This window comes from Oenanthe melanoleuca, chromosome 1, assembly GCF_029582105.1.
Source record: "Oenanthe melanoleuca isolate GR-GAL-2019-014 chromosome 1, OMel1.0, whole genome shotgun sequence".
Taxonomy (NCBI): domain Eukaryota; kingdom Metazoa; phylum Chordata; class Aves; order Passeriformes; family Muscicapidae; genus Oenanthe; species Oenanthe melanoleuca.
Window position 1 is genome coordinate 92314102 of NC_079333.1, and position 21395 is coordinate 92335496.

At 39.7% G+C, this 21395-nt stretch overlaps 1 protein-coding gene across 1 annotated transcript; it reads right to left on the reverse strand.

Annotated features, from left to right (window-relative positions):
- Window positions 1-1613: 1613 nt before the first annotated feature.
- Window positions 1614-20278, reverse strand: GPR143 (G protein-coupled receptor 143). The gene is made up of 9 exons (XM_056502496.1): window positions 20163-20278; window positions 14649-15034; window positions 12860-12969; window positions 9836-9930; window positions 8388-8480; window positions 7830-7939; window positions 6444-6552; window positions 4100-4217; window positions 1614-2618 (listed from the first exon to the last, which is right to left on the reverse strand). The coding sequence occupies exons 2-9, from the start codon at window positions 14890-14892 to the stop codon at window positions 2319-2321; spliced, it is 1179 nt and encodes a 392-aa protein (XP_056358471.1). The 5' UTR covers window positions 14893-15034; window positions 20163-20278; the 3' UTR covers window positions 1614-2318.
- Between the last annotated feature and the right edge of the window lie 1117 nt (window positions 20279-21395).

Genomic DNA, 21395 nt, shown 5'->3' on the forward strand with positions numbered 1-21395 from the left:
TTATAAGTCAAAACCCACAGTCAGTGTGCTCTGCAATGCCCTATAGCAATTTCTAGACACATCAAAATTAGGTCAGTTTTCTTTCTTAGGCTCTCAGATGAATCCTAATTTTTCCTGATGACATCCCACTAGATCACCAGTACACAGACACACCAATCTCACCCCAACAACAGCCCTGAAAGAGCAAGAAAAGGAGGGGAGCAAAGCCTGGCCCTTTCAGAAGGCTGTCCCAGAACAGGAGTGCTCTAGTGCCAGCAGCCACCTGGCACAGCTCTGGGGGGGCCAGGGCTGGGGCACCCCATCTGTCCCTGCCCCACACAAATGCCCTGGGGCAGTGAAGGGAGGAGGGATTAGCCATTCAGGCATCTCACAGGCTGCAGCCTGTGCCTCCCAGGTGCTTCGTGCCACGTAATTATTCCAGTGAAGCCAGAGACTTTATTTTGGTTTAAGGTTTTGCAGCTTGGTCCACACCACAGCATATGAAAAGGTTTTCTAACAATTCCACCTCCACCTTTTTCCTGCTCTTTTGACACCAGTTGTGATGAGTATTGCATTGAGAAATGGTTTCTGTTTCAAAAGGCTCAGTATAATCTGCTCATAAGTCCATGTGCTCTCTCTTCATACTTTGGTAGGTAACAAATGACTGTGATGAAAAGAAAGGGTCTGGTGATCTGCCAGTAGTTCTGACAAGGAGAGCAGCAATAAAAAGCCCTAAAGCCACAAAAGTTTCCAAAGGGCACAATGTAAAAGGCTTGCTACAAACCAACCACAGCTCTGTAATGATCTGCCTAAATCTTTTCAATCATTGTTTAACACCTTTGAACCAAACAATTAACTCAAGAAGCTGATTTATTTTAATTAGCCAGTCAATATTTTTCAGTATTGTTTCTGCTGATCTTGAAGTTCTAACCTTCCTGAGACCTCCCTGAGTAGCCCAGGAAGTTAAGCTTCATTACAGCTTCCAGCTGTCTTTGACTACTATTATTATTATTATTATTATTATTATTATTAATGCTAATAATGCTAATGCTAATAAAGCTAATGCTAATAATAATATAATAATGATAATTTTTAAATAGCTGGAACTGAACTGTGTTGGAAAAGAAAGGTGGAAACAGCCAAGCAAGCTCAGCCAGATCTGAGTGGATGTGAGTAGGAAATAAAGGCCAGCCCTGGTCACATGCTGAAGAAGAGGAGAGTGGGCTCAAGGGGTTTCCACCATGCCATCAGTCAAACTGTGCTGTAAGCAACTTCCAGCATAACCAGACAAATCATATTACTTCTGTTTTTGATATGAAGTCAAAAGCTTTGGGTAGACATGGTTATCATTTTTTCTTTCAGCCAATCTGGGGAATTGTTTGGATGTAGGTACCAAGGGCACTGCATAAAAGAGATGTATCTAAGATAAGGAAAATGGATTTAATGTCTCTTCTTTCAGCACATGGAGGTTCAAAACAGAGTACTCCTCAGAGAAGGAATTACTGATTCTATTTGTTCTATGATGAGCACTCAGAGCATGGAATTGTTTTATGCAAATATTAATGCACCTGCCCCAGCAGCCCCAGTCCTGGTAGATAAGAACACATAAAGATCAGACTGAATCCATACTAAAAAATAGTTTGAAGGTTTATTTTTTCTTGAACCTGGTGTGAACTGGAATCTTTGTTCTGAAGTGTTTGTGGAGCCTCTGCTGGGCTCAATTTTTTTTAAATGAAGCCTTTCAGTTCCCTAAATAAAACCACACCAAAAATTCACATACACAAGCTAAAAGAGGACTATGTCAGTGAACGTCTACACAAACAGGAAATATTTGTGCTTAAGTCAGAGTCTGCTGTCACTAATGCTTTACCAAAATGTAAAGGCTGGAAATGATGGTGTCTCAGAAATTCTAGAGCTGTAATTCTGGCTAAGGAATTTTATGCTGAGCAAGACAAGCAAGGCAATACATTTAAAAACCCAACATATGAATAGTCCATTTATTTAAACAAAAGACTCTTCTACCATAAGGAGGTTACAAGAGAGATTAAAACAAAATGAATGAAAATTAATCATAAGTAACAAAAATCTTTGCAGAGATATATTCTTGCTGAAAAAGGTTTATACCTTCTCACATGTCTCTAGAAGGCAAATGAAGACATAAACCATATCTCTCTGTCTCACATGCTCTCACACAGTGTCACAAGTTACAGGAAATGACACCAAGCCATTGAGCACAGACCTAATTCCAGAGCACGCAATGATTCACACACTGACGAGGCTTTGTGAGTCTCGACAAGGTGAGAAGTTAGATCCAGGAAAAGTTAGATCCAGCTAAAAAACTACCAGCCCTGGTAGATGGGAGAGCTTCTGGTTAACCTCTCATCACTGCTCGTGTTCCCTTCAGACAACATGCTTATGGCCTCGTCGGTCTGCTGGCTGTCAGTCGTGGAGATCTTCTTGGAGTCATGGATGTTGCTTTGGTAGTTGACAGGGGAGGGGAAAGTGTTCTCCCCCGCCGTGGATGAGGACATGGATTCCCAGGGAATTTCTCTTTTTCGCCATTTCAGGTCCACTCTCCATCCTGTCCAGCCGTAGAAAGCTAATGTGAAGAGAAAGCCCTGCATGGGATTAAGGACCCCCTAGGAAAAAAAACGTGCAACAGGAGTTACACCAGCAAGGAAAGCTTCACCCTTAACTCTAGCAAAATGATTTGCATGTATTAAAAACTTCCGTTTCACTGAATGATTGCTGACTTTAAAATATGCTATTTGCATGCAAATAAAAATTTAGCCATTGCAGACACAAACAAATAAGAGAAAAATACCAAGACCTGTATACCAAAATGCTGAGGCCATAACAGTAAGCAGTAAGCATGAAATAATTTTCTTGCATGAAGTTTAGCCAGCCAATCTCTTGGTGTGCTTTAACTTTCCCCACAAGCTCTGGACTTTTTTCCTTCATGAAAGCACATATATTTTTCATTACAAGCCAAGTCAAATATATGAGAGGAGACACTAGCATAGACAGTCAGGCTTTTAAAAATAGCAGGAATTGATCTGTCTGGAATTGCTTTAGATTCCTGAGCCAGTGAAAATGTCCATCAAAGTGAGATGGAAAAATGGGGAGAGGCACTGAAAAAGAAAATCCCAAATGATCTCCAAAATATTTGTCTCTGTTCCCAGTGCCATGAAAGGCTCAACAAATTAATGGCGTTAGATGCTTCTATTTTTCTCATAGGAAAAGAAGGAAATTATTTTTACATACAATTTAAAACAAAGGTCAGTACCCAGACCTGACCTCTTGCTCTCCAGGTGAGCAAGAGCAAGGTCCCTGTCACAAGAATGGGACATTCCTTGTCACAGCAGGAGGAGGAGGCTGTGTCACACCAGCTGCAAAGCTTAACCCTTCAATACCAAACTGCTCAAATGCTTAATTACACAAATCATGCTCAGGCCTTACATCTATTAACAACTCCAGAATAAATTCTCTAGGAAAACAAACCTGCACTGTCAACTCTGAAAAATCCCTTATCAAATATTCTAATAAGAGAAAAGAGGCTACAGTAAGAGAACAGCATCTCACAGCCATTTTTTGTGCCTTGTGTGAAGATTTTTCACCTATTTGTTCCTAAATAATGATTCCAAATATCATGACATAAGACGGAATCATTCTTTATAATAACAAAAACAGAATCCACCCAAACAGAGAAATTGCATGCAAACAGAATTTCCATGAAATGCCCATTTAACTGGGGAACCTTCAGGAACTGTGAGCTAAAACTTTGCAGCTTGCATTATGGCAGAGTTTAGCAAGGTTAGGCTAGAAATCATTGTAGTTATCTGTTCTGGATCTTAAATGGGCAGTGATCTCTCACAGAGATGCATATTCCAGTAACTGGGAGGAAAAGTTGGCCTCTAGGACATTTTTGGCAAAGTTTACATGTGAAAAGCACTCCCATTGACAGCTCATTCCTTTCTCTTACTTTCTGCTTTTCTTCCTTGATTTTCAGAGTTTTTATATCCATCAAAATCATAAACCCCTGTATATATATCTACTGGTGTTGTTCCACCAGTCTTACAACAGTGATTTCCAAGACTAAGCAATGTCACAGCTGACCCACCATTATAATCCAGGTGATCAGTGCAGCACTCCTGATGTTTTTCAGGGGCATTTCATTGATATCTGGCTGCATTTCGAGATAGAACAAAAGGGTCTCGTTGATGATATTGGATGACCAGCTAAAGGAGGAGCAAAGAGGAAAACAACAGTCACATACGGATGTGCATGTAAAATGTGCTTTACCTGCAAATTTTAGAAATTAAAATCACTCTAAGGACAGTCAGGTTTTTTTAATCATAGAATTGTTAAGGGTAGAAAAGAACTCTGGGATGGTCAAGTCCAAGATGGTTGGATTTCTTGTTAAATCTCAATCTGAAGGGGCCAGTAGGTCTACGAGATCATTGGTCAAGGACTGGACACCTACCTACTCGCCCACGCCTAGACAATATAAATCAATATAAGAAAAAATCTGATAATTTTAACTTGCTGCAGAACAGAAAATTGCAGAATAAAATTGAGATGAAAAGGAAGCATGATCCATAATGAGAATCTCATACATATTGACTTCTTTCACTTGTGCCTTAGGAGAGTTGTGCTCACAGACAAGGAACCCAAATACATGCACATTGTCATAAAAGGCTGCAGGATTCCCAGCTGGAGTTAGAATTTCAGGGTCAAAGACTTCCAAAATGTCCATTAAAAACACCAAAAAGCAACACAAAAATTGACTTTTAAATCCTTGAAAATGCTAAAAATTATTTTGAATAAAGGTAATACCTGTTTCAAAATAAGGATGAGCATAATCAAGCATCATTCATTGAACTGAGTATGTTCTAAACTAAATAGAGATTATAGCAAATGGCTGTAGGTTCCTAAGACATTTAAACAGTGAGAGAAGCATTTCTTTATAGCTGTGCTGCAGCTTCAGAAAATGAACCATCAGCATTCATGTCATACTTTCTAAGGGATTTTATATTTGTCCCTTGCACAATTATATTTTTATCACAATGTAAAACCTCCTCCTCTCCCCTCCCAAATTTGTAGGCATCTCTTCTATCCTATATTGCCTCAACCTTCTGTCTGTGACTAAAGCATTCCAAATTTAATTTCTGGGATGGAAGGAAATCTTCCCTATGCTTCTGAGATTAACTGCCTCAGTCTTTCCCTCCAGTAACCTTTGTGAAAGCTTTTACACTCCAGAGTTTTATTACTGCAAAATCCTAAACCAGAGCTGTGATTTTTTTTTTTTTTTGTTAGAAAAGCCCAGAACGAGACAGAATGGAAATAAACAAATGTCCCCACAATGTCCATGGGAAATTGGCCTTTCCTTTCATGCTTGTTCCCAGATAATCAAGCTGGCCACCACCCCTTGGTTGCAATGCACTTCTGTGGTGCCTCTGAGCTCTCTCTTTCCACAGCCCTGGGAGCTTGGCTGAATCTCTGCTCCTTATTATTTCAGCAATTTCCAGGAAGCCATGCTGCAGGATGCTTCACTGCTGTCTCTCACTCCCTCCTCTCCTGGCTACCCCACCCTTCTCATTGGAAACTTCACTTCCAAGCCAAGTGGACTCTTATTCCCCCCAAAAAGACAATCATTTCCTTCCAGAGCACTCCAGTAAACAGCATCCAAGAGAAGATAGAAGAGGCAGCCTTTCTCCCTGCTCAGCCTTTTAAAGCAATGTAACATGCATTAATACACCTGTGCATATGTTAAGTGGGATGTAGAGACTGCTAAGTCTGGCCTTCTCATTTCACTACTCCAGAACCATTTCTTGTCCCACTTTTCTCCTCCCTATCTCTTTTCTGTCCTATGCCAAAGTACTATTTTCATGGGGGAAGACAATTTTATTTTTAAATTAAATAATAAGAAATTTCACACACAATCATATGGAGTTTTCTTTCCTGGCATTTCCATATTTTCCAGTCAATATCCATGTTTTTTTCAGACACTTGAAAACTGCAAAGCACAGATGTGGCTGCATTGTATGATCATAGTCAGAGCCATGAAGGCAAACTCAGAAGCATATTTATTGTAGGTCCTCAGTGACGTGAGAGCCAAGAGGCTCTGGGAAATGTTGATTACAGAAAGACATCTATCAGCCCACAGAGCTGGGAGCTGCTGTACCAGACAGCATCAGCTGATGCCCAACCTGTTGGGAATTTTTTGCTATTGTTTATGTTGCTTTTCTGTTGGTTAAACATTTTATCATTTCCTCACAGCATTGTGATGTTACAGGAGTGATTCAGCTCCTTTGTGAACTAGTTTAGAACTGCTTCTTCCTTAGATACCTTCCCTTCCAAGCATCAAGACAAACAAATGGAGCAACCCATCATTCTTCACTCCTGTCCCTGACTCTGTCCCTCTGGGAAAAAGGCACTTTAGAACAAAATGATGCACCTCTTACCAAATAACAAACACCAGCATAATTTTGAAGAAGCGCATCTGGATCTCTGTCCCCAGACGTCTTTCATTCTCTGTGTAAATCCCTTGTCTCCCTTTCAGTAAGGAGGCAACTGGAAAGTATAAATTACATTCATTAATATACACACATCTTGTTGGTTTAGGCACAAAAATCTAGAAGATAGAGGCCTGAAAGAAGGAACAAAGGAATGGATGGGTTTGTCTCCAGTAGCTGTTCAGAAGCTGGAAGGATCATTTTCAAGGAATCTCACATATAACCTAGTATTAAAGGAAGAAAATTACACACAGTTACATTCCTAAAATGAAACATATCCCACCTTTTTTTTTTCCTTTCAATCCCACTGAAAATATGAAATATTATGGTCAACATAATTATATTTTATAACAAAAGGTGGCATGTACCTTCTATATAATGTGTGATATAATTGTATACTTTTCATGTGATGTTGAAACAGAATCTTCTATCATATCGTGCACATTGTTTTTCATTGTGTGATGGATACAGCATTAGCTACATCTCTAAAACTTGAAAATGGATTGTCAGCAAAAAAAATTTATGCCAAATGCTGTTCAGATATCACAAGAAATGTAAAAATGCAAAAACAAGTATACAAAGAACAACATTTTATGGGAACAACTTTTTAAAAGAACAACTGCTTCTTTGAAAATGAGTATGGCTGAGGGACAGAGGATGGATGGGATAAAGATTGAACTGAGAAGATTTGATTTTCTCCAGCTTTTTTATATAATCAATGTGTAAATAAATTCAGGTACTGCAAGCATCTAGCAATGATCATATTGCATGGAAAGAATGCATGGAATCCCTGGCTTTTTTTCAGTCTCACTTCTTCCAAGCACTGGATAATAAATTGAACTGGAACATCAAGATCCCACCTGACTTCTGGACAATTCCCATTTGCTTCATAATCTCAGAATCAGAAGTGAAAAAATTCTGATCACATTTTATTGCATTTTTTGCTCTAGGGCTGCCAAGAAGTTAAATCAACTCCCAGATCTCACCAACTAGAATAAATTACATTTCAAAGTCGAGGTTGGTACCAAAACTACAGTACAGTTAAGCATCCACTGTACATTGCCTCAAAAGCTTTAAATCAAGTGACATGGAAATGTTTGCCCATCTGCAGTAAGAAGTTAATGACAGAATAGCTTGTGTGTCACCAGAGAGTGTTTCTAGGGCAAATTCCCCATCAAAATGGTTTCTTCATTTCAGTAGGACACTGCTTTCCACCCTTTGCTGCATCTCTATGATTTAACAAGGAGCTGTCACACATCCCTGAGTACAAAGCCATGACTTTCCACAGTGTTATGTTGCTAAATAACACAGACTGATTGACCATTATGAACATACCTGCTGATACTGTCCTCCTAAACAGGATTGGGTTGGCCACAAGCACTAGCAGGAGTGGGGCATAGGTTGTGATGTAATGTGGGATTGCATGTTCCAAGCCATTTTCACAGCTGAGAAGAAATCATTAAAAAATTATGCATATTTTTCCACACAGCTCACTTTTTCTGGCTATTCTATGCCACCTTTAATTTATTAAAAAGCAAACAAACAAACAAACAAACAACAAGAACAACAACAACAAAAACACAAAAAGAGCCGACGAAAAATGAATGAAGGAAACAGATACAAAAATTTTAATTAATAGACCTTTACCACCAGGTCACATGAGACATAAAGTTGATTTGAAACATGCCCAAGTGCCTGTATTGCCTGGCATATTTCTTCAGGGCCCCGTGAAGCCCAGGCAGGTATTTTGAGCATAATCATTGACTCAGTGGGACATCCTAGGCAAAGACCAAAATGCTCAGCTTTTGAATGTGTATCTCTAAAGCTGACCAAAAGTCATTCAAGTGACCAGAGGGTGCCACAGTCTCACAGTCTGTTTCCAAGCCTGCTTACCTGGAGAGAGAAGGGTAGTAGAGCAGAGCAATCCCCTCCACACAGAGCATCACTGCAAGGCCCCAAGTCATCATGTGGTACAGCACAATGGTACTGCAAGCACCAAACATGACAGGCATGGTTAAAGATACCAAACTGTGCACTTCCCACATTGCAAGGTGAAAATAGGATCATCCCTGAAAAAGAGCTTTGCAGACGGGAAATGGTGCAGAACAACACTGGCAGTACATTAAACTGAGGAAAGCAGGTGGGTGGGGGCAGTCCTTCAGAAAAAGAATGAGCCAAAGCAGTTATTCAGGCTTGCACATGGAACTCCTGTCCCCTCCAGCCTGTAGGGAGGAGGGGACAAGACTTCTTCCCTACCCTTATTATTGAGAGGAACTTCTGTATCTTTCATTTCTCCTGCAGAGAGCAAATTAGAAGATTAAAATTTAAGAGTGGAGCTGAACAGTCAAATAAACCATCCTTTTGTGATTTGAAGAAAATAATATTTAACTTTCAGAGCTGGATATTGCTCCTGTCTTAGGGAGATTCAGATCTGTGTTTGTAGAAAGTCTTTTGGTATTTACTCTGATCTCAGAACCAAATACACATTTTTTTGTTTAACAGAGATGGGGGAAGATGTTTAACTAGAACTACGGTACTTTACAAGATCAGGTTTATCCTCAACAGTCTAAATTTAACTCAAAAAGCCTCATTTTGGTTACATCTGCAGAAAAACCCTATCCTTAGCACCTGACTGTTCTGTATCACGTAATTCCACTTTTATCAGTAGCAACTGAAGTTTATTCTGCTCTTTTAACAACCAACTTAGAAACATCTTTTTTTTCTGTCTGGCATTAAAGCATGGTACTTTCGAAAGGGCTTAGGTTTTCTGTCACAGGCATTGCAGAAAAACATATAATAAATAAATAAATAAATAAATATTTTTCTTCTGAGGGATTTAAAAAGTGTGATCATAAGGGGATCATAAGGGCAATAATGACCACACTCAGAACTGGGTAAAATAAAAAAAAATCAGAGAGAAAGAAAAAAAGGGAAATAACTATATGAAATTAACTGTATGAACTTCAAAGCTTTACCCCTCCAAATTTTCCATTTTCAAGATAACACTATTTTTTTTTGCTGCAATAATAAATTTCAGATGAAGGACAGGGACAAAAATAGCCATCTCATTGCCATAAAGTTTATAGACCACAATTTGTTCCACACTTTTCCAAAGGTTCAATTAATTCAGTTACATTTAAATTCAAGTCAGACATAAATCAGGATCTGAGCATTGCCCTGGCAATTTAAGCACTTTGAACACCACTCATCCCTATCATTACCTGGTAACTATATGAGCATCATATGGTTGTACAAGACTCACTCATGCTCTCAGGCAGCTGCAAACAGAGACACACAGCGTTGGAGAGAAAAAAACAAATTCAGAGCTTCAGCTCTGGTACCTCAGTCCAGCTGATCTTCTCACCACCAAGTAAGAATCAACAGCATAGCAAAACAACCACCAGAAGCCAGCGCTATATAACAGCTGGATCCACATCTAGAGGGGAGAGAAGTGCCAAATGTCACAGATGCTGCTCCAGTACCACTGGGGCAGGGAAGGGACTCAGACCTTTCTCCTGTTGACTTGTTATTTAAATATGTGTATTTTCCAGATGAGATTATCAAGTATGAAATCTTACTCAAAATCACAGGAACAGCATTGTTGTAGCCTATGGATAAAGTTGTAAGTAAATTAAACAGCCTGTAAAGTAAATTTCACAGCTTATATTCTGATTTAGAAAACCTGTCATTTACCTCTCTGTTCCTAACCTGAACGTGGTAAGTGAAACCCAAAGAAAATTATAGCGAAGATGTTTTAATTTTAGGTTAAAATTTCAGTTGTTTCTCAGTAGCTGGGGCACAAAAATATAACTGAGGTCAGTCATAACTACAGCATGCCTATGCATTTGTGGGTTCTGCATGTGAGGGGTGTTTTCTCCATGCACAAGATGTTTATCAAGAAAAAAAAAAAAGCCTCATTAAGGAGAAAGTCACTCACCCTCTGGAAGAATAGCCCTACTGAACTCCCTGAGTGATTTCTTCAATACAAATCCAAGGGAAACAGGTTCAAGTCAAGCTAAATTCCACAGCATTCTTGAGTTGACCCTATGCATTTTTCCCATGAGCTTATATAAGAAAAGTGACCTTTCTTTGCCACTGTATATAAATTCCACATTTCTTCTCAATAGGAGCTGGCTCTTTGTAATAGTCTGGGAGTGTTTTAGTAGTCATGTTATCTTCCCTCCAAGCCATCTTTCAGTTCTTATCTGAATATCCTCTAGTACAGCTCCATAGTAGCATCATTTTACATCTGGAAATCAACATACTTGTTACTAAGCCAAACATTGGTGAATAGAGTTCTAGCACTCCTTTCTCCAAAAGGCAAATCAAGCTGGGAAATATTTCCTTTCACCATGCATGTAGACCCTACCTCTAGTAATCTGTGGCATGAATTATTCAGTATTTAATTCAAACACTGTGATATTTTCCTAATGCACAGGAGGCAGAAAATAAAGACTCAGTCTTCCTTCTTATGCACTTTATCTATAGCACTCAGCATGTAACTTCATCATCACATTTACATATTTGCTGCAGTTGAAAAATGCAGTTTACTACCCATATACAAACATATACAAAAATAAACTGCAGTGTCTTTCTAGAAAATCCAACACACACAAAACTGTCTCCAAAAATAATATAAATCAGATGCACTTAAACCCTAAAGCTTCATATGATATCTTACTTTTTAGCAAAATGATACATCTTGTTGCAGTCCCTGAAAGGGTGCCCCTCTGCAAACCATTCAAGGGAGATGTCTACAAGTTTCACTATTTGGAGTTTGTACAGGCTTGTGGTTAAGAGAAATAAAACAATGGTACTAAAAGAAAAATAAAATAGAATCGGAAATATTTTATGAACTCACATGAGAATATGTTAGGGGAAATGAGTGGAAGAAAGGTTATTTTTCATTCCAATATAGTTGAATCTAAATTTAAAATGACTCAAATTACAGCATTTTCCTGGAGCACAAGTAAGGGAAAATAAAAATTGTGGTAGACCGCTATGCTGCTCACCATTTAACCTGAAATTCAAATGAAAAACAAACAGCCTGCATACAGTACCCTGTCATGTTTAAAAATACATTTTTATGTGTTATGGGCCAGAGAGTGAAACATGGGAGCGAATGGGTTTTGAGTAGGACATTCTTGCTTCAAGATATTGAGATTGTTGGCTCTTCCTCAAAGAGAAAAACAACATTTGCATCTAATAAGCAAAACTTAAAGATGCATGATAGAATTGAGAATTGATAGATGTATACAATTTATATTTGTGTCTATGGCACAAAACTATCCTGTTTGAAACAGCTTTTATATAGGCATATAAAGCATAGTCAGTTCAGTTCGGCACATCTTGCTTTATTTTAAAACTACTGGAGCTGAATAATTTTCATTACATGCAACTTATCTTCTTCTACATTGTAAATTTTGAATTGCAAAGCTAATACTGCTATTGCTCATGCATTAATTCATTGGGGACCCCACATTCCTATTGCATCTGGGTAAAGTGATGATCTGTCTTACTTATCATTCTCAATCTTTTGGTAAAAATTGTGACCTTTATTCTTGTAGAGTAAGGTCAAATTATATTTCCCAGTATTTTGATTGTAAAATTTGGAACTGAGTTTTAGTCTGTATTTTTGGAATGCATTTACATTTTCTTATCCTTGCATTTTAATCCAGAAGATACTTAATTAGACTTGGCCAGATGCAGTCATTGAGATGCAGCCCAGCAGTCTGAGCTGAAATCCCACATGGCAGGGACAGACCTTCTGCCAGCAGATTTGTGGCTTTGAGTATATTCATCCTGTTGTCCCTCTGCGTCTAAAACATGCACTGTCATGCCACCAAAGCTAATTTGAGCTACCCAAGTTGCTGGTTTCAGGAGGTCCCTGCTGGCACTGCACAGGCTGCAGTTTCTGGCAGAGAAGATGGACAGATAACCTCTCTGGTGCAGGGGAGCCACTGGGGCACTCGTGCTGCTGTGCCAGCACAAACCCAACCAATAGCTCACAGCCCTTTTGGGGGCTTGCGTCCTTTTGGTTCCACTTCCCTGATTTGGTGTACTCCACTCCCCTGGCAGCCCTGTGAGGAGTGAATACTGCAGAATCCAGGGATCAGTGTGACCTGTGCTGCCCCACATCCTCACCCACCACTGAGCACCACCAACACCCTGCCTGCCCCGACCCAGGCTCCACAGGGAGGCATGAATGCACTTGCAGGGGTGTGGCAGAGGCTGAAACCATCATATCCAGGCTCTGACTCACAGTCACATTTCCTTTTGGACACAGCAGTTTTCCTTTCAGATTCCCCCTGTGGAGGGACCTTTAACTGGGAGCAGAAGAAAGGGGGGATGCTCTCTGCACCTACCGCGCTGCCCACGCAGAACGTGGAAGGCCACACGTCAGTCCCGTTCACCACAGAAATGTTAGCTATGAAGCCTGGGAAGCCCAGCCATACACTTGACCTGAAGATCATACCTAAAGAAAAAAAATGTATTAATGCTTTGAATCTGCTGGTGTGATTTGAGTCACATGCTTTTCCCAGGCCACATATTTCACATCGCAGCCCAGATTTTGTGCGTCTACAGGAAGGCGACGGCTGCAGAGGAGCACAGCAGGGACAGCTGTGCATTTAAATAGCAGTGTAATCACTCAGGGAGAGGAGCCCCAAGAGTCTGAAGCTGCTGGGACTTAAAACATTACATAGATCAGAATCTCACTTACTTAGAGAGGCTGTCACATGCTTCCCTAACATAAACTGGGTAGCATTTAACAGATTGACATAAAACACTAAAGTACTATTTATCAGCATGTATTCATACACTGATATTTGCTTCTCTATAAAATCCCCCATGGCAGAAAAAGAGTTATTTTTCACTTTTTTCTGCCTTTTCCTCTGTCACAGGACTGAGCAAATCAGCATTTCTGAATTAGGTAACAACAATGCCCTTTTTAACTTAGAGTTTTTTAGTGAGATTTTCTGGGTTTGCTCGAAATAAAGCATCAGCAGGAAACAGAACAAAATGACCAGGTTTCCCACCAAGAATGACTTGTTTTCCACCCACTGAAGGGAGTCTAATACAAAAACAACAATGGATAACTAGTTTTAGTTTGCCAGTGAAAGAGGAAGGGAGAAAAATAACTTTGTCTATTGTTGGCTTCATCTGACTGAAAGGACCCTTTCCAGGTGCATGCATATATGTATTTTCCATATCTCTTTTTTTACTTCCTTTATAATCTTTGGTTTAGTACTGGTACGTGTTAGGTACTGTGAGAGAACCTGGCTGGGTGTGAAAGGGGAAGAGAAGTGAAACACAAAGACACATAGATAATACACACACAGACCCCAGCAGTGAGATAAAGCAGCACTACTTTCATTACCTAATGTGCAGGGGAGAAATGCTACACTAGAAACAATCTTGTCCTGTATTTTCATAGCACATGTCATAATTTATACTCAATTTGACATTAAATGACTGATGGGAAAAATTACCAAATGACTGATGGGACAGCTCAGGACATACTAGTTTAATTTCAAATCATGCATTCTGTTTTAGTCTCCACAGGTTTATTCCTCCAGACTATCAGGCAGTGTCTGGGCAGCAGGTTGTCCTTGATAAGGTAGCTTTACTTCCATTTCAAAAGCCTGTGTCCAGCATGATCTGTGTGCAGCTGCAAGTCAAACTCATTTTCTGTCAATGTGATGTGCCCAGAGAAGCAGCTGGCACATGAGCAAGAGGCACACTTTGTCCGAAGGGATTTGAGGGCATAGAGGACAGTGGTTTTCAAGTGTAGCCCTATGGCTTGGTTAAATGTCTGATGTCAGATTTATTTTCCAGTGTGCTACCTCACCTCCACTTTTATGCTTTACTCTGAGAACCAGTTACCATTCCAGATTTTAATTTGTTTTAAAGCAGAGGTTTTGGTATAGATTTGTCAAGAGCTTTCACTTCCACAGTATAACTATTAAACAAGAATCTTCTCCCCAAAGACCCATAATTTCCTGATCTCACTTAACCCAAATCTTCCTGTGAACACAAACAGCATACTTCCCTCAGAAATCTCTGCTGTCCACTCCCCAGCTTCATTTGTCTGTGGTACCTCAGAGCAAAAAGAACCTGTTACAGCAGTGGCAAGGACGTCAAGCTGGCACTTACCTAAGCCTCCAAGGATGTCACAAATGGAGATAAGGAGAAGGATAGTGGAGGAGGAGGAGGCTTTGGGCATCTTCCGTGGGCTCTGTCCCTTCTTTGGCAGGAGCTGCAGGATGGTCAGTAGCAGGCTGATGGAGGCACTGCCAATGCAGACTCCGCAGAAGACTTCGGGCTGGAAGTTCATCACCAGCTGTGTAGCTGCATCCCGGTTTGGGCAGCAGTAGGTTTCTAACCTTGGAGAAGCCATGAAATGTCCAACTGGTGGAGGGGGCCCAGGAGCAGAAAATGCTGTTGCTTCCCCACAGCAGCATTCACTTTTTCTTCACCCTCCCCATTAGTCCTCGGTGATGAGGATCACGCGATTGATGGATCATGTGCTGCTGCTGCTGCTGGAAGAAAATCCCCTAGAGCTGCCTTTCTCAGCCTCTCCTAGCAAGGAGATCAGATCCAAACAAGAAAACACAGTGTAATCTGAAACATGCCCCATGCTTGCTCAGAGCCATTGGCAACAGTTCACTCACATATTTCTGCTTGCACAGTATGTGATACAGGAAGACTTAAACTCGTCAGAGCATTGAAGATGGTTTTCAATAAATAAGGATGCAGATACCAGAGCAGAAGCATTACATTTTAATTGTGTTTCTCTTTCGCCCCATCCCACACAGCACCCTTTAATTACTGCAAATTAATTGAAAAGATGAGTCCCAGTCCAGACAAGCAGTCCCAGTCTTTACAGGGAGGAACAGGGATATAAATCCACACCCTAATCCAAATCTCAGTTTTAGCAATCCAACCCACCCATCTCTGTAAAAAAAAATTAGAAACACGATATCCTATCACTGTTGAAAGAGATTACATTTGAGAAGAAAATATTAACCTTATCCTATTTAAATTGCAAGCACAAAAAAATCCTATCTTTAGTTAGTACTGTCTGCATTGGATCAGCTTGACAGGGAAAATTCCAGTACTTAGGATTTCTCAATAACATATTTCTTTTCTCTCTCTCTCTTTTTTTTTTTTTTTTTTTTAATTTGGTAAGGATTTAATATGAAAACAGAAACTTGACCTGCAATATTTGTTTTTGCTTTATAAGCTAGACATTATCTTTTAAGACAGAGGTCCTGCTAGATACAGCAGCAAATAAATACAATCATAAACACAAAAAGTAATTCTTCCCTTTAAACTAAGTCTCAAACTCTCTGTATCAGCCCTTACCCTTCCAGAAAATTTGTTTATAGGGACACATTGAGGAAATACAGGAGGGAACATCGCCAAAAGACTCAAAGTCATCAGCATGGATTTTGTAATTAGTCCCTATAAGAACAAATGACCTAATCTTTTTTTCCCCTAATGGTCTAGTTTATTTTTTCAGCAGAAATTATGAGGGGCTACTGAATGACAGTGGAATGTTTTGTTTGCCCTCAGTAGGGAAAACAGCTGCAGCCCTGCAGGTGAAATGGCACCTGCTGCATTCATTAACAAAGATACCTCATGCATTTGATCCCAGCAAAAGAATAAACTCCACCAAGCTCGTCAGCCTGCTGGTAGGGGCTGTGCAGCCTCCCAGGGCCTGACTGTGGTGGCAGGGCTGTGGTGGCAGGTGTGATGGGGCAGCTGGAGCCCAGGCTGCCAGGCCTGACGTGTGTCCATCCATCCTGCTGCCATGGGACTCCCCAGCGCTCTGCTCGGGCTCACCAAGGAGCAGGATGTCAGCCTGCAAAGCCAGACTCCCACACATGGATGGCCATACATCAACAAAGTGTTTGAACTCCTGCTAAAGTCACCTGAGGTCTTAGGCAGCCAAGTTTATGGTCTAGACTTTGTCTAGAGAGCTGTTCAGATCTTCTGAAAATAAATGCAGACGGTGAGCTAAGGAGGCTCCAGTGAATGTGAATTTAGGCATGGCATCATCAAAGACTCAGAAACACAGGCAGCTGAGCTGAATGTTTTGCCAAATGTTTTTGCCATTTTCCAGCATAAAGAGACTTCCCTGTTCCTTGGATAAGGACAGGTGAGTGACCTGGGTGTTGCAATTCTGCAGTTTGTTGCTACCATGTATATAAAATCATACTGGGGACAGCGAGGCTGCAAAATCAGATTGCATTGCTCCAGAAATACAAACTCATGCTGAGGTTGTCAATACAAGGCTCTGTCATCAGTACAAGTCTGGGACTCCTCAGACTTTACTCCACCTCTGCTAGAGCAGTGGTGCATGGAGTTGCCACATTTCTGCCAAGATGCATTGAAACCTACCTGGCTACTAAACTAAGGAATTACAATCCACAGAGATGGATTATTAGTTAAAGTTAAGCCATCATATGCCACATATACAACTCAAATACATATAAATGGAAAAAAAAAAGTTTGCTCTGATTTAAAAGAAAATTTATATTGCTTGGCTTATACTTAGAAGAGCAAAACTTTAAAATATCAGATAGAAACTCTTTAATAGAAGTCTTTCTTTTCCACTATTAATTTCTAAAATTGTTCCCTTCACTATTTCTATTGCCATTTTCTTTCTTTCAAAAATTTGAAAAGCATGTCAAGTCATTATCCTGACTGTTTGCTCTGGCTTACAGATAGGAATGTTTTATGTATTTTGCTTCTTCTGCTTATTGTTTGTTTTCATTGATCTTGAATGTGATCTTCTAGTTCGCCCATGTGGATTTACCATCTTATTATTATAACTTCTCTCTCCCCCTTTTTTAGCCACTTTGAAACCACTTTCATTCCTCAATTGAACCCCATACTCGGGAGAATAATTTTTTTATATATCCTTTCTTTTCTCACCACAGTTCTGCCAGCTGTGCCCCTTCCTTTTGTTTCTTTACTCCTCTGAGTGGAGCATTGGTTTTTAGTCTCTTCCTCTGGGTTCCTTCCCTCCTGTAATTTCTCAGGATTTGATTCTATAGTTACTTCAGACAGAGTATGTTATTTTTATTGGAAGCAAAGCACATGACCTGTAGCATACCTAATGCAAAAAATGAAATTAAGTGACCCATGAATGAACTGATACTTACAATGATAGAAGTAGAGGTGTCTAAAATGTGCCAACATTTGAGGCTGAGTGGGAGATGCATCTACCAAAGTAATGAGCCATGCAACACTTCAGCTGGTAAGAGCTAGCTAGTCTCTAGTTATAATTGCTGGGCACAAAGTATAGAGAGTTAGAACAGTCAAAGAAATTCAAAGCTGGTTTGGCAGCCTTAAACTCAAGATTAATTTGGCTTCTTGTGATTATGAAAATAAGAGGATAAAAGCTGGGGACAAATGCAAAGGAAATAGAAAAGTAGTGAAAGAAATAAGAGAAGAGTATTTTGTTTTGTTAAAAATCTTTATTTAGTATCCTAGAAAACTTACATTGTTCTACAGGTCCTTATTCCCTTCTCTCTGAAGTTATTGACACAATTCCCACTTCTGCCAGTGTACAATAAAGACAGACACGGTATGTCTCATTTCTGCACCAAGACAGGATCTCAACTAAGCAAATGGTGTAGCTTGGAGATAACCATTAGCACATGCAAGAAACACTAAAAATCCCCTTCCTGGCATTGCAAACAGCAATCAGTCACACTCACAGTATAAGTACAACATTGCACAACACTGAAAATTCCAGTCATAATTTTGGACATTGGCAACAGTGTGCTCAAGGATGAGAACAAAACTGTGTTTCTTTGGAAACAGCAATGTGCTCCGTACCTTTAGAAATACCTACTCATTGTCTTCTTGGACCCAGAACACAACATTTCATCCCAGTCTGTGCTCATCTTTAAGATAAAACACTGGCTTGCCTGTTTCTAAGGGGAAGAAGCAGGTTTACAAAAATATGACAGGCATGCACTTCTGTTGCTAAGGAGTGTGGGTATGGCTTATGTTTGAGTGTGCAGCTGCACATACTTTAATCACTGTTTTAATTAAATCTGGGACTACAGCACTGGTTTACAAAGGACCAGGATATTTGCAGACATAGAGACAGAGGACAGTTTGGTTTTGTTTATGTGTACAGTTCAATGCATCACTGCCTGAGAGGTGCCAGTGAAGATCCTAGCGACCTCACACATGTAAAAGCTATACTTTGTCAAAGTTCAGGATCTCATAGTCTTTTACACATTACCTGACATGACACTTCCCAAACTGAAGCAAGCTAGGTCTCTCTTCAAACTCAAAGGATGCAGTTAGGACCTCCTGCATTATGTTCCTTAGGTCTTGACAAACAAATCTTCTATCTGTTTTAACACCATTCTTAATTTTATCTACCCAGACCTCCTGCAATTAGATTTAATTTGGAAGAAATTGTGAGACATATCCTTCCCATAATTAGCAGCACTAGTTTTTAAAAGGTAATTTTAAACCTTTAACTTAATGCATAACTGAAATGAATGGAGAAATTCACACCTCATTCTTGCTATTTCTAGTTTTCTGTAAAATTAAGGATCTTGGAACAATAGGGATATTCAAGGTGTAACATCTGTCATGATTATAATAGCTACTGACTCCATTAAAAACTACTGAAAGAGAAACAGAGGTATCACTTCCCTTTCCTCATGGTTTTAAATACAATTAGAAGTGTAAAATAATAATTTACTTTTAAGAATGGTGAATATTAATTTGAAAGGCTGAGGATAAATGTATCTCATTTACATAAAAGTAACAATATCTGAGTTCTTTTTGTTTTCTCAAAGAATAATAATATAAATATATTAAATGAATGCACATTTGAACATCTCAATAACTGTGTGTATTTGACTGATGCAATCAAGTTACTCACATTTTACTGACTTACTATATACCTTCTCCAGGGAAATGCTATCTCACCTGGCTTTTATGAAGAAACATCCACAAACTAGTTTTTGAAATTCTGCCTCTAATGCACTTATATTAGTAAACAAGATTCATACAGATGAAGGACAAAATAACTGAATAGAAAAATGTAACCATAAAAGAGAAGAAAAATATTTTTGCTTAGAGATTAGGAAAAAAAAAAAAAAATCCCCGATTCTCTATGCCAATGCTGAGAATATTACAGTCTGAACTTGCATTAAGATGAATTTTTGTAGCCAGCCTCATTTCTGGACAAATTCCACTCTTAGTCATTGTCATGGTTATATTATTTCACAGAACAAAAAGATACCTCAGTTTCAGCACATCTGTAATAAAGAGACCTCGTGCCACATTACACAGATTACGAAACACAGTTTGAATAGGAACTGATTGATGAAAAAGACTGTGAAAAGAAAATTATCTCTCACACACTGTGATACTGAAAATTGGATAGTAATGTTTGTAGGCACATACCCCAATTTACAAAAATTGAATGTCTATCCTGTCCTCAGTCTCCCAAAGGAATCCTAGGTCCCACCACTTCTGCATTCTATAGGTTATGTTAGTTGGTTCCCTCAGGATAAATTAGAACTCTTATATCCTTGTTACAATTGCTAGACAGTGGGATCTTGTTAGATTACATCTCCCACCACCCAGCAGTTACATTTTCAAAGCCTATTAGCACAGAAAACTTACCTCATAAAACCTGTGTCCTCAGACCAGCCTATGTAGTCTGATCAAAATATACTTCAGCACTAACTTCACTGCTCTTACAGTGCAAGAACTCTCCAAGGCTCTATTAAATTGGAAAAAAAAATTGTGTACCATAGCCAATTAGATAGTGTTGCTGGAGACTGCAAACAAATGTAACTGAAAAGAATTCAGACAAAATGTACAGTCCAGGCCCAGACCACAGACACCAGCCAATGTTCTTGGAAATCCCATGAGCATCACTGGAATTTTTAACTCTGCAGTGTTTGCATGGCCAGCAGTCAGACCTGCAGCATCCTGATGAATGGGTGAAGTTTCAACCTTCTGTTCCACAAATCGTTGTCTTAAAGCCTCTGAAGTTAGTAGATAGCTAAAAAACAGTAGTAGTTTAGCTTGCTCAGAGAATCCAGAGGAAATGCAGTAATAACAGCAGAAACGTAGTGCAGAAAGGATTTGTGATCCACTCTTTTGACTTTTCTGCTCTTCAGGATTAAAGACCATGACTTCATTGTCAGAGGTAGACTTCACAGTCCAGGGTGGAAAAAGTAATGAGAATCCAATGTAGTTGACTGGATATATCTTTCAGGTGAGCAATATGGCTACACCATACTTTTATATTACAGCTGGGCTATGTCAGCTACTCCTCTTAGCCAGCTTCCTGCAAGCACAACTCCAATAGGTTGGTTGATCCTAAAACTGCTTCAGAAAAGCAGTGTTCTGAGGGCAATCCTCTGCATACCTTTAATACTCCACAAATTCAGACCTTCAAAAGAAATAAAATTTTGGGGTTGTGACAGGATCTATGTTAACACAGAAGATGGGCAATAACCCCCTCACCCCAAAGATGGTTCTTCAGGATTTTATTAGCAATGCTCCACTGGCATGAGTCTGCTTAACACAAAATTCAGGCTAAGGAAACAGTGCCTTCCACAGCCTCATCCTTTCTAAGCCAAACACGAGCCAGGGAAAGCTAATCTGAATGTTGCACTTTTTCTCACATGTATGACTCAAAAGGATTCCCTGAAATATCCTATCAACTGCTGACAGTTCTGCTAGCAGAACTGAGGGGAGACCACACCTGTACCTTTAGCAAAAAGAGGCATAGCAGTCTGTGGGGAGGTGGCATGCACAGAAAGAACTATCCCCCCCTGGACTCCTGGGCATGCCCAAACCAGCCTTAGATCGTCCTTAGTTCATGCAAGATCCTGCATCTGCCAC